We start from the raw sequence: 26,244 nt of genomic DNA on the forward strand, positions 1-26,244 counted from the left end.
CATTTCACCATATTTTCAAGTGTTCAGCATTCTCTTTGCAGCCTCTTAGAATGTGTTATTAGTTACTTATTACAGAAACAAAAGTTTTGCTGACAATGGCTGTGACAAACAACATTCATAGAGCAGGATACAAACAAGAGTGGGGCAACGAGTGGGGTACTGCAGGGCTGTCCTGGGCCCAGTGCTCTTTAACATTTTTATTAATGATTTGGACGAGGAGGTGCAGGGAATGCTTATCAAATTTGCAGATGACACCAAATTGGGTGGGATAGCTAATACCCTGGAAGACAGAAACAAACTTCAAAGTGATCTTGATAGGCTGGAGTGCTGGGCTGAAAACAACAGAATCCTTTAAAAATGGAATGGAAAAAGCTATTTGCCCTCAGCTTAATTTCAAAAGTTCTCTGCAAAAGATCGGAGTTCAGTAGAATTTTAAATAAAATTTAGAATAGAAACTTTTTCAATAACCAAGGTAAAATATCCACACACAAAAACTTCATGCCAAAATCCCTCTCCTAGTCTAAATCCGCATTAACTGACAATGAGGTCAGGGCTGTTTTTGAAAAGGGTTCGACCAATAGGCAATATTCTTAGATGCAACTTATGTGTCAGAGTTCACACAGTCTGAACTGTGACTTGTTAAACTAGAATGATGAGATAGAAATTTAAGCTTTTAAAAAGGCATTTTAATTTGTGTACAATAAAGTGGTTTTTGAACTAGTTTAGCATTACATAAAGCCATGGTTGTACAAGGGCTACCACCCAGCCAGCCAAAACATGGCGTCTGCCTTATTTATCTGCCTTCACTGCCACATCTAGGTCACATTAGCCCATCCCCCAGACAATCCTTTTTTGTAGGGATTCTATAAAACAGTTCACCCCACATTTAAAAGTTACAAAATGAAAAAAGAAACCATTCAATGCAGTATAAAAGATTGACAATATCATCAAGTTTATTACACAATTTCCAACCTATCAGAAAAAGACAAAACAAATCAAATCACAAAGAACAGGGGTGGGAGAGTTGAGGGGAACCAAGGCTATTTTTCTGTCGTCCATTCGTTTCTTTCTTTTTTTATTTATTTTTACTTTCATTATTTCAAAACAAACTAAAAATGTCCCATTATGTAAAAAGCAACGTTTCCAATTTATGTTTATACTTTACAGTTTAAGCTGTTTCTCCATTTGTTTACATAACGTTTTTCCTCTTTAAAAAAAAAACAACATTTAGAGCTGAGCACCTCTTTGATCAACAGTACAAAAAGAGGTACCGCATCACATGGTGACATCCTTTGCCTAGAAACCATCCATCCTCTTTAGGCCACACCACTGTTCTGTGAGACAGGACAGAATCCTTCTATGAGGGGGACTTCACCATGCAGCTGGACAGTCACATTAAGTGTTCATGAATGTAATAGATGCTTGGCCTTATTAAAGAGATCCAGGGGCTGGAGACTACATATTCCAGGGTATAGTGTGTTGTCTTGATTTTAATTAACTAGGGTGCTCAGGCTAGGATGGCGCACTGAAAGCTGAAAATGCACATCCCAAAGGAGTTATATCGCAAAGATGACCATTTAATCAAGAACTCTGCAGCCACTCCTGTCCCATAATGGTCCTTATGTTGACTTTGATGCCACTGGCCTGAAGGGGTTGTGAGCTGGAAGACTGAGTGGCTCCAGAAACCCTAGTTTATGTTTACACAACACAGTTAAACGTGGTTGTTGTGAAGTGAGGCTTTTTCACTGCCTCTAATTGTTTCCCTAGACAGGCATGCCAAAGATCCGTGAGGTATGGTGCCATCCGAAGCAAACTTGTGAGTGAATCACTCCAAAGTGAACTCAATATAAAATGAGGCTGGGGGCAAGGAACATTCTGGACCTTAAATCAACATGTACATCACTTAGAATTTTTTTAAAAATGCTTAGGGTGTACTGCAAACAGTAACTTCCAGATAGCCCCAGCTTGACTTTGCCCCCATTCCATGCTACTGCAACAGGTCTCCATTCACAGCACTTCCTCTACAACAAGGAAAGTGGCAGTCTGGGAAGGGGCAGGCTCTTGAAACAAAGGTATAGGTAAGAAGTTACTATTGGAGCAGCTATTGCATGAAACAAAGCAAGGAATTTGTTAGCAAATCACATGTAGAGAGGGTACCTGCAGTAGCCAGAGCCAGAGCTATTTCTTAAAGGAGACTCCATGTTATGAGCAAGTTGACCAACACAGGCCCCTCTAGAAGAAGCCAGGGAGAATGGATATGATAGTTTTCAGGAACCAAGTAAGGGTGGTAGAGGAGGAGAAGGGTAACTGGAAGCAGCAGCCAGCCTGCCCTCCATCCAAGGGGTGGGTGGGGGACTACTGTTTTCTAAGCTGTGTACAGTGTTGCTAGAGGGCAAGCTTGAAGCTGCTTTGGAAAAAGGATCAGGTTTAAGGAGGACTGGATGCCTTGATGCCTGAGAAGACAATGCAATATGGACCATGGACGTGAGCTCCAGTGAGACAATGGTCAGACACCTTGTGCTGTGCTGAAGAACCAGTTCTTTCTACAGGAGACAAGTCGGATGGGTTCTTCCCAAGGTGCTCCTAGAAAAGCCATGGAAAGGAAAGAGGTGGCAGACCTCTGTGGAAAGCACCATTCTCTTTGGGTCCAAGATCCATGGATTGAAGTGGCCCCCTGGTCACAGTGGCTCAGACAACCCCTCTTAAACTCCAAGTCATTCAGTGTTTCTCCATCAAGCAGCAGCACACGCAGGCAGAGCTCAGGTCCCAATGCTACAGTGTGCCAGATGGAGTTCTGCAGGCAAAGTTACTTCCAAGGGGTCTGGAAAGAGCAGAGGGCAGTGGGAAGGAGAGGGTGGAGGAGCCTCCATCCTTGAGTCTTGATTAAGGAGAGGAGATACGAGTCCATAAAAACACTGAATGCTTCCAACACTCCTGCAAAGGGACAAAAGAAACCAGGATACATCCGTCATTTCTTTTGCCATTTCAAAAAGCATTGTTCATAAAGGGCAAAATTCTTGACCTCAATCTAAAGTACAAGTCAGAGTTATTTCTACATACAAAAGGCTTGTCTTAGTTCATGGTTGAGCTGAGCTAGGATTTGAACCTAGGCCCAACACTCTACCCATCAAATTATAATGGGTGGGGTGCAACTAGCATCCTCTCGACAGAACAGCATCCTTCAGTGCAACAGATTCCCACTACTCCCTACATCCCTAAATTTGCTCTGAAATGTTGGGGGACCCTCTGGAGCAGATTTTGGGGGTGCAGAGGCTGTAGGGGGTAGGAGTAGAAGACAAAAGTTCAATTGCATAATGTCTCACGCATTGAGTCAGAGCTTTAAGACCTCAGTAGTTACCCAGAAGCAAAGACAGTGGGAAAATGCAAGGAGGCTATGTTTCAATTATTTTTGTAGTTTCTAACTCAGTTTCTACCGCAGGGCAGATCACAATAGAATAAAATTAGTTAGTATGGCTACATTTAAATCATTTTTGTTCAAGTTTGAAAAAAATCTACAAGCTTGATGCCCCTCTTGAAGTAAGATGATAAATTTATTTCTTTGCAATCTCACTCTATGATGCATCTGACAAGCCAGGTCTGGGAAACAAAGATAATATTCACATGTGCTAATCTGCCCATGACCAAACAGATTTGGGTAACCAGTTACAAACAACGGGGTTTAGTTGCTGTATAGAAATCCTTTTTCTTTTTTCAGTTTGAGAGTTCCAAGACCTAGATAGGTACCTGGTATGGACCTAATGTGGCTGTAGGAGCAGCACAGGTGGTGGAAGCTTGCATTAATACAAACTGAAGAGTTGTTACATGACTGAGTTAATCTGGTTGAGTTATTAACTGGTTTCAACTAAGAGACCAGGGTCTTTGTTAAAAATGTTCAAGTTCTATGAGTTGGAGCTATACTGAAGAGCAGATCCATTGAAATCAATGGGACTTAACTTAGTTATGATTAACTTATGCCCCCCTGATTTCAATGGGTCTACACTAAATATGACTAAGTCTGGATCCAACCATATGACTACAATAAATTACGTATATATCACCTTTGCATATTTTAGTTCAATTCTATTGTTTCAGATAAATTTATAATGCTGTCCATTTGAGAGAAGCAAGAAGAAAGATTATGAAAATAATTTCAGAAAAGTTAGGATAGCATTACTACTGCCTGTGCAAGTTTTACCTAGATCCATTCTGGTACCAAACGTTTTCTGCTCCACAATGACAGCTACCTGTATTAAAAACCATGACACTTGAGATTTTCAGAATTCTTTTGAAGATAATGAATTCAGCATTAGAGCATCTACTCCATGGGTTCTGCCTCTGCCTTTTAAAATCTATATACATAAAGGAAAAAAAAATACAGGATAGAAACCCACCCACCCCCATTTTACATAATTTTAATTCTAATGCTACAGAAGTTGCTTCTTGTAAAGAGGAACTTAGAAAAGATGGGAAGAGCAGGAAGGGACAGATCTAATTACTACATCTAGTTCTCCAAGGCACTGACTTCTTCTGAAACGTCTGAGCTTTACAGAAGCACTGAAGGTAGGGTGCCCATAAATGGAGCAAAGAGGATTATGGTTCTTATCCTCCCAATATGAGTTTACTTCTAGTACTTTATTCAAGCTTCATATTGACACTTACCACAACATTTAATGCTAACCTACAGAATCAATCCACTGGTCACTGTACAAGGATAAGGAAAGGAATCATGATGAAGTTCTATAGTAACGGTTGTTTTGATATGTATAGTTATTCAGAGCCAGCAGGCCGTTTATGTACTGCAAATCCACTGTACCTAAATTAGACAATAAACCTGCAGGATGCTCAGAGGAGATATCCGAGAGGGAGTAACTCCCTTCCAGTTGAAAATATTTTACACTGCAAGGAAATCACAAGAACATATGTATTTGTCCCCGGTAGTTAAAGATGCATGTGTGACTGTTCTGTTCACTGACAGGAAAGCAGCCATGGAAAGTCTTGCAGAACGTAAGGGAAACTGACCTTAATCAAGGCAGCATCATAAAGAGGGATGAAACTCAACTTGAGGGAAAGACAGGGTGGGTTTTTTTTTTTCATTTTAAGTGGGGGGGGGGAATACTGGGGGAGAGGGAAGCACTCTGGAAAGATCTCTCACCTCTCTCAGTGATGCCGGTCTCTTTCTCTGTCCCTGTCTCTGTGTCTCTCATGCTCTCGGCTTCTTTCCTGGAAGTAGTCCTCATGCCGATCTTCATTATGGACCACTTCACGGTGCCTCCTACTGCTCTCACGGGATCGACTGGGTGATCTATCCCGAGACCGGTGTCTTTTTCTGGAAAATAAAACCAAACTTGTTGGTTTCTAACTAGGTGTGATAAAAAGTGTCTACTTCCTTATTCCTCTACAAAGGGACATATTCCTACTTGCCTGTACAAAAGTCTAGGAAGGTAACTAGAGCATATGCGAGACTGAATCAACAGCAAAATAAAAGTAGCTAGATTGCTTCTGATAATTCTGTCTGCTGAAGCTTACCTGGAGGAACTGCTGCTGCTGCTGCCGGTGCCCATGCTGTAAGACTTGGCTTCAATGCCATGAAGACAATCCTTGAGGGAAGAGATAAGGACTCTACACCGCTCATCATTCGCTACACGTGACTGTTTAATCACAGCAATGGCTGTAAGCAGGGTCTCAATGGCATCGCTGTAATCCCCTGCGATATAAAAGCAAAAGCAACATTGTAAGATCAAGGCCAAGAGTTGGGATTCAAAAGAGATGGCAGCAGACAGCTGGGGTTACCTGCACTGGCACCAGACACAGCTTTGGAAATGGCACTGCTGGAAATTGCTCGATTCCTGTTCATGATATCTTCAAATTCAGCTTCACTGACAGGGGGTGGTAATGGGCCCAACTCCCGGCTGCAGCACACAAATATACACCCAATCACTCAGAGGCAGAGGACAAACCATGACAAAGGTTCCTGATTATTCACATAAGGAATGATTAAGGGCCTTCCAAAAGAGCAGTGTTGTTGCTGACCAAGCGTTTTTCTCTCCCACCCCTTAAAGCAGTCGTGAGTAAACGAGATCCTTAAGAACTACTGTAGTGCTCAAGCTGGCAAGTCCTTCCCTGCCATGCTGCAACCAGAAGAGCCAACAACATTTTCTAGCACCTTCAACTATAGCACATTCCCTCTGCTGTGTTATGAGTTTGACTTTTCCCCCTCAAAAAGCATTTCACTTATATGTAAATATAATTAAAATAAAAACATTAAATAATTATCAATTTTAAAGTCAACGGGGCATTCCATTAATACCAAGCCAAAGCGCCACCTCTTAAGTGACAGCAGTCTCACTAACCAAGAGGTCTAGATACCATTCTTTGCGTTGCCCTTCGCTTCACGTTCTTCTCAAACGTCCTGAAAATGGACTTGTTCTCACCTGCTGTGGTTATACGGTGCAGAGGCCTTGTTGTAGGCATCTGGCGGAGGCCCCATCGCTGCATTTGGTGGGGGGAAGAAGGCTGGATTGAGGTGCAGCGCAGGTGGCACTGCCCCCGGGGGTGGCACAGTAAGGTGGGGGGGAAGTCGAGGGGGAGGGGGCATTAGGTGTTGGTAGTGGATTCCTGGTGGGGGAGGTGGAACCCCAAAACTTGAGGACAGTGGCGGAGGGGGTGGTATTGGTGGAGGTGGCAGCCCCATGAGAGGAAGTGCAGAAGGAGGGCGGTTGAAGAAAGGCAAAACAGAAGGAGGCTTCTCAATGCGCGGTGGCGGCACAGCATTCTCTGTTGGAGTGGCTCGGCCATCTACTGAGTCCGAGGAATCCCTTGAGTGAGCCCTCGGAGGCACCCCTGTCAGACATCACAGAAGAGGAAAAGTACTGAACACGGTGGTACTCGCGTAGGAACAGGAGCCAAACAGTTTTGTGATACGTCTCCAACTTTCCAGTACATATACATGTCAACAATCGTTCCCTTGAAATGTTATCCCAGTTTGCCCATATAAGAGAACTCTCCCATTTTACAGTGTGCACAAAGGGTGGGTTTTGCTAGTATATGCACACAGGTCTTGAACTGATCCAAAGAGATCCAGTTGCCTTTCTACCACCACTGAAAATGTGCATTCCCAGTCTCTGTCAAGAGACCTGTGAAGCCTTACATGCTTTGTGCTATGCTAACAGATCAGTCTGCAATGTGAATTGGTTATTTAGTCCTAACTAACAGTTATGTGTGTCTGAGAGAGAGATCATGGCATACAATGCAGGTACTTAAATTTCTACAACAGTTATGATTAATTTAATATACTTAAAAAGCCTTAAATACATCTTACACTTTTCAATTTAAGTGAAACATATCTTCACCTGGGTATTCAGGTAGTGGCATTTATATAGTGCTTTACAATGTTGAAAGTGCTTCACACATTAGCAATCCTGATTAATAATCCTGTTAGGCAGGTCAGACTTATCTCTAGGTTGCAGATGGGGTGGGTGGGTAGGCAGGCTGAGAGACAGTGGCATACTCAAGGTAACCTAGAGATTGAATTCATAGTTGGGGTAAGATTTGAACTGGGGACTTTTCTTGTTTACAGCTCACTATTAACCAGTATGCTATATCAGAGAATAAAAGATTAAAATATTCCTTTTTTAATGTAACTGAAGCTTAGCAAGCTTAGAGAAATAAACTTGTACCTTCTAACTTTCATTCACAAATCTAACTGCAGAATATTTACTTTTACAGATGCAATGTCAAGAAATAAGTTCAAATACTATTCATACCCTATTCTTGGGAAGTTCTGTGAGAATCATGATATTTAGTGGGTTTGGAAGGTTAAAAACTGAGGCCACGCACTATCAAAGATAAATGTATTGAAAGCTCTCATTTTAAAAAGGTAACATCAGGAAATTGCAAGAGAGAACTGAAGAACCAGAAGTGGGACAGTGGCCTGGTTAGCATGTAATAACAACCCATGATTCAACAACAACCCACAATTCAATGACAACCCATACTCAGGGTTGCTGTTATAGGCGAAGCAGGCTAAAGAGGTAGAAGAAAGAAGAATCAAATTATGCTGAATGTTAGGGGGAATACTTGAATAACTCATTCCTGGGCATGCTGGTTACTAATATATTTTTAAGAAAAGAAGTAAAGCCAGCATATACTTTTTAAAAAGGGCTTAACTAGATGAAGGGAAGAACCCAATGGGGCACTTATACCCCTGCCAATTCCCATTGATTCTGTGGTGAAAGTGGGACCCACTGCTTATGGAAGAGATTTAAGGGAAGCCACAAAACGAGCAGAAATGCTCAATTCTGGAAGGAGGCCGGTCGGCGGAGCTCCCTTACGTGAGCTCCACCGACCTGCCTCCTTCCAGAAATGAGCATTTTTGCTTGTTCCAGATTATCCCAGAAGTGTTAAATCGGTGTTGCACAAGTGGAGTGTATGTGCTTGCACAACAGAATTGATGGGACTTAAGAGAATTGGCAGGGGCATAAGTGCTCCACTGAATTCTGCCTAATTTGTCTCATCTTGGTAGAAAATTAGATAAAACCAGTATCTCTGTTGTCCTGTTATACTAAATTTACAAGCCTGCTGCCCGCTCCAGAAAAGAAAAGAAATCATCCTGTGTGCAGTCTGTAATACAAACATTCAGCACAGCCTTTTAGGAAATGACAACTTTGGAACAGGACTGATCTAGGTTGAAAACCAAGATGCTAAAACACAACAAATGCTTTGGGCCAGCTCAACAGAAGTTAGGCACAACTAAGTCCATTGTATCTAATGGAACAAGTTTTAAGTCCTATTGTTTTCAATGGGACACATTACTAGCTGAATAAATCGCCTTTGTCTAGTTAGATCTGAAATTAAGTTATTTCATCAAGACTCCTGGCTATAAAATTGTAATGCTATAGATGCTTTTTTTCTACTGACCTAGTTCTCTTAAAACAAGGGACAGCAGGCATCAGGCTTGCCAGATCTATTTTGTTCTTTTACTTAACACCAAATGGAGCCAGGAGCAAAATGGTGACTCAGGAGGCAGAGCCAATTACCCACTGAACTCCTTAAGCCATATGGCCTGCAGACACAAATACAAATCTACATTCGAGTTACTACATATTGAGGATTCTAGCTGTCTAATTTAGACCTAAAAATTGCTACTGTTACATAATTGGGAGTTGGAGACCCTTGATTCCGTTTGTTACTATAAAAGCATTGGATTATGCAAGAACAGCATTCTTCAAAGAAGCCAGTAATAGGATATAGTTATCCCTACTCCTTTTCTATTGTAAGTACTCTAATGAGTGGAAACCTGAACATTATCATTCTAACTCCAATTATACAGAATCATCTAGACCCACAATTCTGGGAGATATGCTTAATTCATCCACACATACCCCACACCCCGCCATCATAACCTAAGGAACCTACTGGTTAAGGTATAAAAGACAAGTTTTTTGTTCTTTTGATAGAACCCTAAATAGAGAAATCAAATGTCAAAAGCTAGGATAATATCAACAAGCTTTCATTATATGAAGATACTAAGCTATGTACGGTGACAAATTCTATATGGATAAACTATTTATAACTATCACTGAACTATTTTCTGAACACCTACAGAAATGAGTGATTTTCATTATCTCCAGAAAATCAAATAGTTACACATACTCAACACTGCCATAGGGGAAATATACAAATTTGGATGCATAAATAACTTTAAATCTTCATTTCTAACCAATGAGAAAGCAAATAAGCCTCTCCTACATAAAAGAAGCAGTATCTATGGAATGGAGAAAACTATACTCTGTTAAAAATTCTTTGGTCTGTATAATTTATGATATACCATTATTAGTGCATCATACTAATATTCAAATAATTCAATTAGATTCAGATGGCTGTGGGCAATGCCACCGATACTTACAGATCTTAATAAAAATCTGAATATTTACATCTTAATAAACACAAGTTTAAAAATAGGGAGAAACCTAAGTACTGCCAATAGATAATTGTGGGAGCTTGGTTTTTTTTTTAAAAAAAGACACTTAATATACTATCTACCACCATTGCTCTGTGAGCCAGTTGCTTAGTTACAGTCAAAAAACCCTCTTGATTTGGAAATTTCACCTTTATTCTTTCCCACTGAGGAGTTATGGACCCCACAGAAATAATAAAACCATGCTGACCAAAGTACTGTACTTAGAGTCAACTTTATTTGACACAAACCAAAATGGCAATAATATGGAAGGGCATTACAGGAAGTATTTACAAAGATTTACAATGTCTGATAAAGCCAATATTTTTTAAAATTCCAGGTTTAAAAAAAAGCTGTGTGTCATCTTAATTTGATTAGGTAGGAATTTTAATATACAATAAGGTCAACTATAGTGTGTAATGAGAGATCTGAAACATTTTTTTTTATTAAGAACCTTTTCCTAGAGAGAGGATCTAAAACATAATCGAAAGAAATCAATAATCAAAAGATTCCTAGAGAGAATGACGAGAAGATAGACTTTGAAGCATACTTTGTAATCTTGTCCGAATGTGGCATAATTCTGGATAAAAACTACTAACTGCAAATATAGCTGGGAAACATTTCAAAAGAAAGAACATGATCATACAATCCTAATGACACACAATAATTATTGCCATGGAAATCTGTTATACCACCATCACATAAGAACTGGTGACAGCAACTCCAGGATATTCTAAAATGTAACATTCATGTTTCAAGGTAAATGTGTCTGAATTATATTAATTCACCTTGTGGTCACTGAACCAAAGCCACCTTTAGTTTTCCTTTATAATAAATAGATGAGTACAATAAAGGGAACGTCAAGCAGTTACACTTGCTTTTTTTTATCATACTGCTTTTTGCTACGTTATCATAAACTACCTTGAATGTAGGGAGAGGCAGAGAATAAATAAAGAAATTAATAAAAACAACAAATTTGTGTTTCTCAGGCCCTTTGGGCGAGGAATCAAAGTGGTGGAAGTCATTTACGAAGCCCTTGTCAAAAATGGTGACGTGCCAGGGTTACTGTCAGACGTTGCCATTCACCAGCGCGACCTCCTAGTGAAGACAAGATAAGCCCCTTTAAGCAGTTTTTCACAGGGAAAAGCTTGATCAGGGCTAACAGCAGCTCTGCTTCATCCCAGGATTCAGCAACACTGATATTCCTGCTACAGAGAAATGGACTAGCACCCCACTGACGTAAAGGACACAGGAGGAACATTACGTCCAGCACTGAAATTTAGCCACCTTCTAGGGCAGAACATAAAGACCGTTAAAGCACAATAGTGCTACAGCTGCTGAGGCTGTGACGTTATAGTTAGCTAGTTGTGACTATCACAGGATCATACAAATGGTGGGAATTAGCTATCCAGTTTAAACCTAGTCAGGACAAGGGAAATACTACATCTCTCCTTCCTGAATGACTATGGGATCTACAATGGCGTTAGGCAGTCAGAATCTTGTTTTACATACCAGAAAGACAGTGCCTTCGACAGCAAGTTGCTGGGTGAGTCATGAGCTTTATAAGAACTGACAATCTATTGCCATTGTACAAGGACCAGGGTGAGCCCCAAGCTAGAGCACTTCATCCAATAGTGGGCACTTTACCTCTTCAAAATTTGTACATCCCTTACAAAGGGATGCCCCACTTCTGGAGGAGGTCCAGAGAGGAGCTATTAATAGATATGGAGGGTCTTGCCTATGATAAAGCCACAAACGTTTAAGCCCATTCAGTTTGGAGGAGGATGAGTTAAAGCAGGGTAAGTTGTGGCCCTCCAGATGATTTGGCGTACAATTCCCATCATCCCTCACCACTGCCTATGCTGGATAGGGCTGATGGGAGTTGCAGGCCAAAACATATGGAGGGTCACAGCTAGAGGCAATGTAGGATTGATGTCATATAACCTAGAAGGTAATCATAAAGTTAAATTCAGCTTTAATTAGAAGCAATAGAAAAAATATGCAGACACACCTGGGTATTCACACCCACACACAACTGAAACTTAATTTGTTTTCTGGCTGATAAAAGCTCTGCTCGGGATTCTCAAAGACCTAACCAATGCCTCTCTCTGCCTTGCTCCCTACTTAGCCAATACAACCCCTTCTCCCCACCTAAACTTACGTTTTCGAGCCTGTGCCTCAAACTGTGCAAGGTTCTGCCGGGTAGCCAACTTCACTTCCATCTTATCTCCATTGAGAATCTTGCCTGGTAGCAGCTCCAGAAGTTTGTGGACAGAGTTCTCTGAGGCAACCACCACTTCTGCATACCTGTTCAAAGAGCCACAGGAAAAAATAATTGAAAACTGTCAAGAACCTCTGGCAAGGAATACCATCTAAACAGTCTCACAAGAAAAATGTGGCAAAGCAGCATGTACTTCTACATCAGGCCGGCGTATGTTTCCCATCTGGTCAATGGAGGCTTGGACTCCTTCTGCAGGCCCTCCCCAAGCCTGCGCCTACTTGGGGCCTGGGGAAAAAGCGGAGAAAGGTACCCCTGCTGCTCCCTCTTACTTAGTGTGCTGCTCACCCTCCCAAAGCAGCATACTAAGTGCTTCACCCATCCTGCGTCCTTTCCAATGGGGGAAGGAAGGTGTGGGGCAGGCAAAGCTGCCCCAACTGAAATGCGAGGTGGAAGAGCATTTCTTCACTTCATGTTTCAGCCAGGGAGGATTTGGTGTATGCAGGCTCACCAAATGACATTAGAGGTGCATCTATCCTCCATCCCAATCATCAAGCCTGTGGAGGATTGGGTGGGAGGACATTTGGCTTCCCAAACCAGTCTACAAGCACCCTGATCAATAGTGCAGAATTTTCAGCTCCTCCCTGCCAAACAAAATACTATGATTCAAGAGAGAAGCAACCTTTCAGATTGCTCTGTGGAACTGTGCACAGCCCACCTCCTTTCTCAATCACCTATAAGAAGCAGTCACTTGTTTTGTAGGTGGTGGCATCCTGTCTGGACAGCCACAGTGACTTCTTAGGAACCTTAAAAATTAGCAAGAAAATTCATCTTGCATGCACACACACAGACTCATCAAGAACACTGGCCACTTTATTCTGACTCCCCACAATTGTCCCTCATGCTGGGTTGAATCCAATCTTTGTGAACAGGACTTCCCCATCCTCTACTTTGTATTGCATGTTTCTCAAATCTGCTCCAGAGGGTCTTCTGATCCTCTGGAACTGATCTGGGGGATTCCGGTGGGGAAGGGGAAATCAAATCCACCAGTGGTTCCCTCCAGCTGGATACCACTGGATACAACTAAATGCGTCCTTTTATGAAGAAGTCTTGCAGAGCTCACCCTTTGGACTGGCCATTAGCTCTGTTCTCAGCAAACTTGAGTTCCACCACATCATAAACACCCACAGAGCGGATGATTCGAGTCAGCTGCTGGTCAGTTGTCCACTGCATATGAAAAGACAGAAAATGACAGGTTTATAATGTGATGTTTTTTGTAGGATCCCCACTCTCCTTTCCCAAACGTCTATTATGTTCGTCCACTATAGTCTAGTGAAGAAATACAAAAAGCCATGCTAGATCACAGCAAAGGCCTATCTAGTCCAGCATTCTGTTCGCAAAGTGGTCAACCAGAAGCTTCAAAGAGAATCCCACAAGCAGGACAAGAGGGCAATAGCAACCTCTTGTTCATGTTCCCCAAGATATCAGGGGCATACTGCCCCTGATACTAATATACAGCCATCATGACTGGAGGCCATTGACAGCCTTATCCTCCATGATTTTGTCTAATCTCTTTTAAAGCCGTCGAAGTTGGTGGCCATCACACCACCAGGAACAGCTGATCCAGCCTCCACCCACCAGACAGTCACCTCTTGGGAGGTTTTAGAAGGGGGACACTAAGATCACATCAGAGTACAGCTTCTAAACCAACCAAATGAATGCTAAGTGAAGGAGTAGAAACAGCAGTTATTTCCTTTCCTCAGCATATATCAACAGGCATATTTCCTCAGCTATTAAAGCTTGGGGTGTGTGTGGAAAGGGGAGAATCAATCTACGGATCCTGCAACATCATACAAGAGGATCCAACTGTAGGCTTTTTTCACCACAAGTAAATGGAGTTAAAATGTCTATACTCTGGTATTTTATGGGCCTTGCTCCATTACCAGGAGTTTTAAAAAGCACAATAAATGTTTTACTGATTTGTTGTGCCAATCCAGACTTCTTCCCTTAATATTACATGTCTACTGCAGGGAAATCACATTCTCCAAGCATGAGCTGTGCTACATTTTGTAGCCCACAGAATGAAATGTTTTCCCCAGACAGCACATCTACAGCTATTGCAGTTTGTTTATTGGAAACCAGTGAAAGTCTGCGAGAGAAGCAGGGTAAACATGTTCTAAATAAATAACGCAGCCTAATGAAAATAAAACATTTAAGCTGTTTTAGTACTCAAACTCGAGTGTCTTCTCATGATGCCAGAAGATGATTTTGTTATGCCCTTTATTTTACACTCTGGTTTAGGAACACACTTACCCAAGAGAAGCTGCCCACATAAACAGCAGCTCTCTTATTACGTAGCCCGCTATAGGTATACAGGATAGCGGGTGATTTACTGTTTGGCTTGGGAGACTGCTCTTGGCGGCTTTCAGGTGGTGGCTCAGAGCTGCTAGTGCAACTTTCAGAAGGTTGTGAGCTGGCAGCTAGCACGTCGTCATATAGATCCATCTGGTCAGCATTACTAAACTCAGAGTCCTAGGAGACAGGAGGATACCACTAAGTAATGCATAACCAAAGCAAGGCAAACGCTCCATGTTAGTTCTCATTTCCTATTGCTCTAATAGCAATACACCTATATCAAATCTTCAATCCCAGAACCTCAAAAAGAAAACACTCTTTTTCATAGTTTCAAGGCAGAATAGGACAATAGGACTAGTTATTTCACATGGCCTCAAGTATCTCTGCATTTGCTCTGAGTTGAGAAATGTGTTCGTTTTACTCCTGATTGTCACTGTACAAAGCCTCTCTGTTCTTTTGGAGGGAATGGGTTAATGCACTGCACTATGCTTCTGACCATACTCTATGGTCTGCTCACTACTCTAGGATCAGCACCATCTTATTTTTCTCACTGGCCCATAAAGGTAGGGATAACTCAATGAGGGCTGCCCACTGACTATTTCCTTGGTGCAGGCTCAATGAGGGAGATCTCATGAATAGGTAGACAATAAGAGACTGCATATCAAATAATTCTTATGGTGGAAAGAAACATGCTTTGCATGCAGAAGATCCCAGGTTCCATTCCCAGCACCTCCATGTAGGGCTAGGAAAGAATAATACCTGAATCCTTGGAGAACAACTATCAGTGTTGACAGTATTAGACCAGATGGACCAATAGTTTGATTCATTATAAGGCAGCTTCCTATGACAAAAGGTCATACAACCTTGGATAAAGGCCCCATGTTCCTTTCCCTGCTTCCTCTACAATTCCTGAAAATGACAGCTCAGAAAGTTTAACAATCTAAATGTTGTACTAAGTTACACTAGTCCTCAACAGTTATGGCCCTTGTCAAACACACACACTTGCGTAGCATTGGTGTATATACATTTTCTCCTTATACAACACAATATGTCCCAGTTTATACTTACAGCAGCCAGCACATAAAATTTGATGTTTAGACAAAACCAATGCAATATTACAGTAGTTGGTGAACTACTGTAGGGTGTGCATTTTTCACTTGAAAGTTTTTTCAATGGTTTAATTTGACAAGGGTTCATGCAGAATATAGTCAAAACAAACAAGTTCTTCCACGTGTTGTAGGTATTCACAACCATTAATCGTAGGTCCGAATTCACAATCATTAATCGTATGTTATCAATGAGATTATATTAGAATACTGGCATGTATATGCTTAGGTGGATGTGCCATTGTCATTAAATCATCACAACTAACCTGTTACATTGATTTCAGTGAGATTTTAGCATGACTAAATTAAGTCGGATTGAAGCCAGTCTACTGGTGGTGTAGGTTACACACATCTATCCATTTTTACAGAAATAGTGACATGCTAGTAACACTCCAATTATCTAGAATAAAAAATGTTATTTGGGTGTGTCAGACCATTTTAAATGTAATTGCTTCCAGTAATCTTTACAAAAATCTTCAAGTGGTACACGCTACAGCAAATTACCAGCTATTATACTAGTAATGTTTTGATCTTCCTTGTATCATGGAAAACTTATTATGATCTTCCAGTGTTGATACTGGAAAGCAAAAATCACAATGAAACCTTTAATGTTCACATTCAGGCAAACTAAAAGAAACAAGGAGTGACATCACACTAGTCTTGGAGCAAGCACTAATGGCCATTACAAGATAGCGAACAGCCCATGAAACCAGAAGGATGTCTCATTAACCCCCAATGACATCATCCAGCCATACATTGTAAGTTGTGTTGTGGTTTCCTCCTGGCTCTTCCAAGAACAAGAGTGAACTGGCAGCAGTTGTTGAAACTTCCAAGAATCCTGCTAAATGCGTTAAGAAGCATGTGTGTAAAGGACAGAGATTGGTGAACTCCTAGTTACCCAGACACACCTCAAACACCCAGTAATACCGTTGTCTTTCTTTGCAGTCTTTCCAGGCGCTTTTGCAACCATGCTATAAGTCTGACAAGAGTTTTCTACTACAAACAGTCTCAGGCAATCAGTGAATAGGGCATAATGTGTTTATAGACCTATCTGTTTTCCTATAGCCCTAAAGACTTTCTTTGGTTGCCAAGACAATCCTACATGTTGCCGCTTTCATATTCACGCCATTCTTTAGCTACCATACTGTTGAGATCTCTCACTGCTCTTTCGAGCTTTTTCAAGGTAACAGTGCATTGTAGGTTTACTCATTTCTATTTCTGCCAATGAATCTATAGATTCATGCAGCCTCTCCTTGCCTGTTTGACTACTTATTTTTTGCCTAAAGATGGTTTTGCTAAAGCGCATTTAATGGAATGCGAAAAGTGATTGGACTTTTGGTGACAGAATGTAATTTCTCTTTTAGTAGTATAGGATGAAATTTGGGGTTTCTTTTTGTGTGTTGTTTTGTTCCTCTGCAAAACTTTCAAGCGAACCAGGAACTGCAAAGTGGATTTTCACAGAGAATTTTAAAGCAACATGTGGAATAAAAGGCAGTATAATATTGGGGAATATCCATCACAAAAAGTAATTGTAGCGTTATAGCTTTTTTCACTTTGGATCTTTTTCATATTTAAATATGCTTGTCTTTGACAAGTTGGATAAAGCTCAATTCCATGCCACGCCTGATACTCTTCTAAAGTTAAATGCATGGGGTTGGATCCAGAGTGCTCCTTCTGTTTGTAAAAGAGGCTGAAATCCAAACGAGGCTCCCACTGGAGGAAGAGGGTGAGGCAATGGATTCCCCTTCTCCTGCAGCCTCCCACATCATCTCCCATATTGTTCCTAAGGGTTCCCCTACCCTCCAGGACAGCTTTTCAGGGGGCACAGTGGCAAAGAAGTATTCCCTTAAATATCGCCACCTCCTCCATCTGCCTTGTGAAGCAGGAGCATTCTCTAGGTTTCTACTCACAGGAACCTAGGATCCTAACTATGGCATGTATTTGTTTACATTTGCAGTGCAGGGGGGCTTTGGAATTTACATGCATTTTCCATGAACCCATACTTCTAATATCTTATTTTCTGCACTCTGAATCTGCAGAAGAAACAGCTTACTGAAATATGATTCAAATCATCCCATGTGTTTGGACTTCATTTCCAAAACTTGCTTATAGAATACTGTTCTGTATCTTCATAAAATTTAACTACTCTTTGTACACCCACAAGCACACAGCTACTTGTTCCAATTCCCTTGTCATTCAATTGTATCATCCCTGAAACTCTCCAGTGGATTCTTCAGATAAGACAGTTTACATACAACTTTCACACCTGAGTCCAAAAGATTCCCACATCCATGCAATATTGCTGCACTTCTACAGCCACAAAGTTGTAGCTATGCTATGCAAAACCATATGCTGCTCAGAAGAAGAAAAAAGTTAAACTAATGGGGAAATGCAGGGCTGTGGCATTGGAGTCGTGGAGTCAGAAGCAAGTCTTGGGTTACTGGAGTCGGAGTCGGTAAAAATGTACTGACTCCAACTCCTAATAAATTTAAATTGTATACAGAGTTGCGATATGTCCCTGAAAACCAAGATTGTCCTGGATTCCAGCCAACTCCAAAATATTCCGGCTGGTTGGACAAAAATCCCGGATTCGCAGTCCAGCTGGCCAGAGAAATTCAGATCTCCTCAGCAGTGAAAAAGACAGATCAATGTGCCGCCTTTTCCAGAGTGCCGCTGCTTTTTTGTAGGTTTTTTTTTTACTTTTTTGTAGTTTTGACTTTGATATCAAAGTATATACTTTAGATTTTTGAACTAGTAGAGAAAGTTGTTCCTGATTTTTTTTAATAGTTTCATATCCTATTACTTTATACTCTATAGTCTTTTGATAAACCACCCAGAGAACTTCGGCTATGGGGCGATATAAATGCAATTAAATAAATAAATTAAATAAATAATAATAAAAAACCCTCAATGTTTTCATTATTGGGCGTCTTTAATAAATAAAATAAAATAACTCAGAATGTCTTAGCTATAGCCTTTAGACCCAGGCTTTAACAGGTTAGGGTTCTAAAAAGTAGCGTGCCTGCAGTCGATGTAGGAAATATATAGGAAATTTATTTTCTATATCGATATATAATTAAAGGAGTCGAGTCGGAGGTGCCATGAATAAAGGATTAGGTTTTATTTGCTGACTCCACAGCCCTGGGGAAATGAGCATCTTCACTGGCATCTCCCCCACCCCTTCCCAAAAGCTAAGTCCTCATCAAAAACATGCTTACATTGAAGTTGTCATACTAGCTCATAGGGGAAAGCCCACACACTTTGCAGTTAGACAAGTATCAACATGGCTACCTCTCCCCAGTCCAAAATACTCAGTTACAAAATCCTAAAAGGATAGGGAACAGCACACAGACAACCCAGGGGAAAAAAACACATGGGAACCAAGTCTCCCAGCAAGGGAATATAACACTGATCCATAGTCTGTGACAGCATCCTATATATCCCAAGACTGCTCGACAGAGAAGGATCCCTATCTTCAACAAGAGATCCAAGAACAGCATGAAAGGAAAACAGCACAGCTAGTAAGTTTTTATCTTAATTTTAGAATTTCTGTAAACTCCCCAGAGAGCCCTGGCTATGGGGGCAGTATATAAGTGTAATAAATAAATAAATACTGCTGAACAAGAATATGGTGACCGGAAGTGCCACACAGCCAATCTTAAGACAGGACTTTTATACATGAAAGTATATAAAAGTGTGATCTACATATAGATTTGAACTATTAAGGCAAGGAAACCATGTACTGGAAACACAGCAGCTAGTGTCAGCTGTGACCAATTTATGTGACACTTCGGAGATAAAATTGATCATATCTGTACCAACTTGGAAGCCATAGTTGTTACAGGTTTAGTAAATCTAACTTTGGCTGTGCTTGTCAAGTAACAATGGATGCTTTTCAATTCGTACAGCTCAAGGATGTGGACAGGATCATTGGAGAAGTAAGGCCTACCACTTGTGTTCTGGACCTTTTCCCTTCCTGGCTTATAAAAGCAGCCAGGAGGAACTAGCTGAGTGGATACAAGCAGCAGTGAATGTCTCTTCACAGCAAGGTTTGATTCCATCTTGCCTAAAAAATGGTGGCGGCAAAATCTTTTTTAAAAAAACACCCCTCACTGAAACCACTGTATTGAATAATTTCTGGCTGGTCTTTAATATTCCATTCTTGGGCAAGGTACTCAAGCATGCGTTAGCTTCTCAGTTCAAGGATTTCTGGATTCTGTTAGATTCATTTCAATCTGCCTTCAAGCCTGGTAATGAGACAGATTGTTTTGCTTCCCTTGCTGGGCACTCTACATTGAAAACTAGACGAGAGTGCGTCGCTGTTGGTACTACTGGACCTCTTGGCAGCTTTCGATACCATCACCCATGGTATGCTTCTGTGGTCTCTCTCTCTCATCCAAATAAGCAGTTCTAGTTCTAAATTGGTGTTTGATGTTAGTAATGGACTGAATGAGAGTAAACAAATTGAAGTTTGAGCCAGACAAGACAGAGTTGCTCCTGGTTAGTCAAACGGCAGATCAGGGAATAGGGATTCAACGTGTGCTGGACGTCATTATATTCACCCTGAAGACTCAGGATCACAATTTGGGTGTACCCCTGGACTCAGCCCTGAATCTAGGTTTCGGCAGTGGCCAGAAGCACATTTACGCAACTGAGGCTAGTGCGTCAACTACTCCTGTTCCTGGAGATGTCTAATTTGGCCATGACAACATATGCCTTAGTTACATCCCACTTGGACTACCATAACTAACTCTATGTGGTACTGCCTTTGAAAACCTTTCAGAAATTGGTCCATAATGCTGCAGCCAACTGTTGACCAGGGCTAGTTACAGGGAACATGTGACTACCATGTTACAACAGTTTTACTAGCTACCTGTCCATTTTAGATATAATTCAAAGTGCTGGTTGTCACCTATAAGGGACTTGGGACCACACTGTCCGAAAGATTGTCTTCTCCCATAAGTTTGCCCATGCCTTAAGGAAAAGCCCTTCTTTTGAGACTGCCACCTTCAGAGGCAGATTTGGTGGTGATGAGAGGGCCTTCTCAGTGGCCACTCCTAGGCCATGGAACTCTCTGCCAAGGGAGGCTAGATTCAGTCTCTCTCTGCTGTCCTTCTGCTGGCAGAAAAATAACTTTTTACTCAAGCAGGCCTTTGGTGTGTAAGCAAGTCTATTGTGTTCAATACTGTTTTTATTGTTATGGTTGTGTTTTTAATAGTGTTTTAATGCATTTGTTTTATTATTGCGTTAATAAAGTTTTACTTATGATTGTAAGCCACCTTGAGTGCCATTTGGCTTGGTAGAAAGGTGGGGTACAAATCAAATCACCCCACAACCAGACTTCTTGCAGCACAGGAATAAATCTTGTTATCACACAAGTGGAACGTGACAACAGCACATGGCATACCTGAAATAATCATTATGGTAGTGTAATAGTGCATCTGCAGAGTAGTCAGTAACATCACAATTAAGGCACATGGAGAGCAGGACAGGTTAAAATGTGAGAAAACAAGTGGGCATTGCCCACACATCAAGATGCATGGCACCTACGACACAGACCACAGACAGGAAAGAAATTATAAAAATAAAAACCAAATGGGAAGCCAACAGTAAGAACATAAGAGCACCATAAGTTAGAAGTACTTAAACACAGCTTCACCAAGAACAACACATGCGCAGAAAAAGGGCAGCTGTGTAATGCTTGTTTTCAGGTTCTACACAGCAGCCTTCACTCATACGAACCTGCCAAAGATTAAAGATCTCCAGAGGAGGGGCCATAGCTCAGTAATAGAGCACATACTTTGCATGAAGAAAGTCCCAGGTTCAATTCCCGGCAGCTCCAGGTAGGGCTAGCAAAGAATCCTGCCTGAAACCCTGGGGAGCTGCTGCCAGAGTTGACAATGATGGGCTAGATAAGACTATTGGTCTGATTCAGTATAAGGCAGCTTCCTGTGTTCCTATGTCTCATTTCTCTGTATGCAGACAGCTAAGAAACTTGACTCTGTACCTACAACAGGAAGTGGAATCATGAAATGGAAACTCCATTCAGAATAGTAAGGAGATTTATCATGGGAGGCAAGGATTTATCATGGGAGGCATAACCCATTCAGCAAGTCAAATAGCAAATGACCCACCACACCAAAACAAAAATCTATATATTTAAATCCTGCTTTTCCACCAAAAATGGTGCTCAAGGCAGCTAATAAAATACAGACTAAAACAAAATCTTAATTAAACCATCACAATTAGAAACACAATAAAAAATAAACAGCATCAAACCAATTAAAAAACCTTTCAGCAACAAGCTAGCTTATATGCCAAAAGCCTGCCATTGAAAGAACAGACAGGAGGCCAACCTAGCCTCCTTTGCCAAGGAGTAATAGAACCTGGGAGTGGCTCCCGAGAATGCCATGTCTTATGGCCTCAGCAAATGTGCCGAGATAGCCACGGGACTGAAAGAAGGCCCTCCCCCAAAGATCTTAAAAGCTGGGGAGCTCTGTATGGGAGGAGGTAGTCTTTCAGGCAGCCTGGTCCCAAGCCCAATAGGGCTTTACAGGTCATAACCAGCACTTTGAATTGTACCCGGAAACAAACCAGTAGCCAGTGAAGCTACTTAGCAAAGGAGTCACATATTCCTGTGACCAGCCCTGGTCAACAGTCTGGCTGCAGCATTCTGGACTAGCTAAAGTTTCCAACAGCTTTCAAAAGCAGCCCCATGCAGAGTATTACAGTTGTTCAAGGAGAATGCAACTAAATCAAATGTGACCATGGCCATATCAGACATCTCTAGGAACGGGTTCAGATAGTGCAAACATCACCCTGTGCTGTGGACTTGCTTGGGCACACATGCATAACTCACTGTGGACTTGCTTGGGCAAGCATGCATAACTCACTCCCAACTAAGCTCCCACCATGTGCATTGTCAAGAAATGGGGAGCAGATAGACTTAAGACCATACACTCATTTTTTCACACTATTCTTTTTACCAACACAGTCCAAAAACATGCAGCAGATCATAGTGGCTGAAGACAGAACCTAAGGCAACATACACCAATAAAAAAGCAAGTAGTTTCCAAATGCTACTTCTCTTCTTCAACAGATGGACCCACAATCTGTCCATACACCAGGGAACAAGTCAATTGGGGAGCAAACAGGTTAGCACACATTCAGTAAGTGAGGGGCTGGAGAGATCTATGACCATAAATCTATGGTAAGGACAAAGAACAAGGGAAACAGACAAAGCACACAGAATGCAGGACTTCAGAAATTATACAAGACTTTTGGAATTGTATATGGAACAGGAGAGTCTGGTCCTCGATATATGCTATCCACAACCTCAATTAGGAATTTCACGAAAACATATAAACCAGATATGCGAAGCTATAATTTAATTAAAATCTGTCCAAAATAGAAGACATTCCCAGATCAGGTTGTTGACTAGGTTTAATGAATGAACAATTCTCCATTCTGAAAGTCAATTGTTGCAATATGAAGTGTTTATGTACAATAATATTAATTTACAGCATAATTCTGTATGGTACATTTTTATTCTTTTAATAGAGAATAAATCATTTTTAAAGGGGACAACATAAGCAGAATTTATACACACACCTCCCTGACCACAGGCTCAAACTGTAAAGAAGTGGACACTTCTATTAACACATATCCCTCCTTCCAGAGGCAAACAGGTATCTTATCCAACACTCCCAAAGATGAGTCAGGGTCACTACCTGGAGCCACAGGAACAGCAAAACAATTATTAAAATAGAAGACTCACATAGCATTAGAAGGCCATGTATTATGCCACTTGACCAGTGTTCACATATTCAAAGTTACTAGAACAGCTCTGACTCTGCCCTGGTTGTAAATATGAGATGGCACATACATCCATATAATACAAATTTAACCTGTTCACAATACTAGTGAGGAAGAAGGGAATCAGCACTGATCACCCAGCCTCAGCAACCAAGTGGTTCACACATATCCACACTGAAGAGCAAGACAGGCCAATATCCAGATATTCAGCCTTTATTTTACTGTCCAATGGGATCCATTATAGACATACACCAGGGTCCTTTGGAAATGTGTTTTGTACCAACAATCAATCAACAGGAAATGGATATGGTAGGGGGTTAGAAATTCTGGAAAAGGAGGGTATTATGAAGTAGGCTGGGCAGGTGGAAGACTGCAGAGGATGTATCAACTTAAGTTGGTTTGCCCCAAGCTATGGGCCCCTGGTGTAGAACTCAGTATTGACTACTCCTAAGTGGTAACATCTCTCCAATGTTAAAACAAAGGTCTTTCCAATCCTGCTACTTGGATCCATTTAGTCAGGTATGACAGGATTGAACCTGGAACCTCATGTAAACTACCTGCCTTACCCTATATAGGACACCCCCAATATGAACATAAGTAGCTGCCTTATACCGTATTTCTTCGATTGTAAGACGCCATCAATTGTAAGATGCACACTAATTTCAGTACCACCAACAGAAAAAAAAACCCTAAGACACACCCGCGATTCTAAGACGCATCCCAATTTTAGAGATGTTTATATGGGAAAAAAGTGTGTCTTAGAATCGAAGAAATAGGGTAGTGTCTATGCTGACTGGCAAAGATACTCTAGGGTTTTATACAGAAATCTTCCCCAGCCCTACCAGGTTATTGCAGAGAACGAAAATGGAACCTTTCGCATGCAAAGCATGTGATTTGCCACTAAGCTTTGGTGCCTCCCTAACCAAGTAATGTATTATGGTAATATAATGAGACAGTAGTATAAGAGAAATTATGAACACACTGGCTGCTTGCTACCATGTATCTATGGTTATCAAGCAATTCTACTCAGGGCGAGTTTGGTTTCAATCTCACGATTTACTGAACTGCTCTCACATTTTAAATAATTCATAACCATACATGTTTAGAACATAACCATGTATGTTTGGGTTTGAAGCAAACATGGAGTGACAATATACACAAAGGGTTTGAACTCAAGCCTTCCAATCTTTAAATCAATAAACCTTTCCACAAACCCAATGCTTCAGACTATAGGGTTCCTCCTGCTTTTTCAACTATTGTCCCCTTTATTATTTTAGTAACTCAGATGGCTTTATGCATCAATTTTTAATAGTATCAAAAATGTTAAGTACAAACAGAAACTACAAGTGGAAAGTAGAGTTCAGATCTTCCCATTGTAGCAGTTACCTACTGCCCTAAGGCATGAAAGCTGAATACAGTATGGCAAACTAGAGTAAGGCTGCTGTTCTCTATCTCTAGGGCTCTTAACTAGCATTCTGAGACAGAATAGCTAACACAATTTAAGCTACATGAGCACACCATGGAAGCATCTTAACAGGTGCTTTCCCTGTGTATGTGCTTTCCAGAGGACTGCATGATTAATAGTTTCTCAGTTTCAGCGTTTAGATAAATCCGTGTTTCTTCCAAACTGCATTCTTCATGTGGCTTGTTGAGACACTTTAAATGAAGATTAGAAAAATCATTCATCCTTTCCTGTAGATTAAAGCAATTCACACCAATTGGAAAATATGAAAAGTTTATTGCAAGCTCTCCAACTGCAATGCTGATTTAAGACCATACTTCTTCTTCTTTTTTTTTTACACAACACTCTCTTTCATTTAGAGGCATAAAAATCTCTCTTTTTAAAAACAAGCCCGCTGCTTGGGAGGGCTGTATTGCCCAACTTCACACATCTCAGGACAAACCTCTTGAGATTTCATCATGAGCTGAAGCTTTGGCCTGTAGATCTATACCTGTACAACTAACCTGTACATCTGTATCCACCCCACCCTATCATCGGTTACCCGAATCCACCACCCTTTGGACCGCCAGTGCAATGCCCCTTTCTCCCGGCGGGTCGACACCAGGGCTCACCTGATTGAACTCCTCGTCAGCGTAGATATCTATGAGGTCCACTCCTTCCGACATATTTTCAGGAGCGACACAGAGAGAACCGGAGAGAAAGAGCCGCACTGCAGGGTCAGAGGGAAGAGGAGGGAGAAAAAGGTTACCGCGACCACCGAAGGCCCGTCTCGCGCGGCCATGAGCTCAGGCCCGTTCCCGCGCCGCCTGCCTGGCCTGGCCGCCAGGAAGCCCGCCGAGACTGAGGCGGGCCTCGGGCCGCACGGCAGCCCCGCCCCCTCCCCTCCCCTCAGCGCGAATCCGAGGACAGAACCTCTGGAGCCAGGCAAGAGGCGGCGGCGGGGGAGCCATGGCAAAGGAAGCGTGTCTGTGTGTGCCGGGCGGCGGGGGTGAGAAACGGAGAAGCCCGCCCGCCCGCCATCCGCCGCCGCCGCCGCCTCCCCTCGCCACAACCCGGTTGCCGCCATAGTTACGCTCGCTCGCGCCCGCCATCGCCTCCTCTTTCCCGCGCTGAGAATGAGGCCTGCCGGCGAGCCAACCGCCCTTTCCCTCCGCTCGCCGCCGCCCACCCCGGACACGAAGCTTCATCCCCTCCCCGGCATAACTCCGGCCCCGTTATACCGCGCAAGGCCCAGAATCCCAAGCAGGCCCAAAGCGCGCGCGAACCTCTCTCTCTCACTCCTCCACCACCACCACAGCAAGCCCCTCCTCTCGTCGCCCCGCCCCTTCCTCCT

At 41.9% G+C, this 26,244-nt stretch overlaps 1 protein-coding gene across 3 annotated transcripts; it reads right to left on the minus strand.

The window, feature by feature from the left end:
* Positions 1-921: 921 nt before the first annotated feature.
* CPSF7 (cleavage and polyadenylation specific factor 7) lies at positions 922-26,206 on the minus strand. Of its 3 annotated transcripts, none has more exons than XM_063116997.1 (10): positions 26,177-26,206; positions 25,523-25,620; positions 14,487-14,705; positions 13,297-13,400; positions 12,117-12,262; positions 6,432-6,840; positions 5,791-5,909; positions 5,527-5,704; positions 5,153-5,326; positions 922-2,934 (listed from the first exon to the last, which is right to left on the minus strand). In XM_063116997.1, exons 2-9 carry the CDS (start codon positions 25,574-25,576, stop codon positions 5,158-5,160), a joined length of 1,398 nt encoding a protein of 465 aa, XP_062973067.1. In that variant the 5' UTR covers positions 25,577-25,620; positions 26,177-26,206; the 3' UTR covers positions 922-2,934; positions 5,153-5,157. The 3 variants fall into 3 exon arrangements, with proteins under 3 accessions (XP_062973067.1, XP_062973069.1, XP_062973068.1); XM_063116999.1 differs by having other exon boundaries at positions 26,132-26,185; XM_063116998.1 differs by lacking the exons at positions 922-2,934; positions 26,177-26,206 and adding an exon at positions 4,182-4,244.
* Positions 26,207-26,244: the final 38 nt, after the last annotated feature.

The sequence above is a fragment of the Elgaria multicarinata genome, chromosome 2 (genome assembly GCF_023053635.1).
Source record: "Elgaria multicarinata webbii isolate HBS135686 ecotype San Diego chromosome 2, rElgMul1.1.pri, whole genome shotgun sequence".
NCBI classification, from domain to species: Eukaryota; Metazoa; Chordata; class Lepidosauria; order Squamata; family Anguidae; genus Elgaria; species Elgaria multicarinata.

Excerpts from the sequence above, each read along its gene's own strand:
- CPSF7 (XM_063116997.1), bottom strand. The coding sequence starts at position 25,576 with ATGTCGGAAGGAGTGGACCTCATAGATATCTACGCTGACGAGGAGTTC. Across the intron at positions 14,706-25,522 it reads CTGACGAGGAGTTCAATCAG|GACTCTGAGTTTAGTAATGC; the intron begins GTGAGCCCTGGT and ends CCTGTCTCCTAG. Across the intron at positions 12,263-13,296 it reads GCTAATGGCCAGTCCAAAGG|GTATGCAGAAGTGGTGGTTG; the intron begins GTGAGCTCTGCA and ends CTCTTTGAACAG.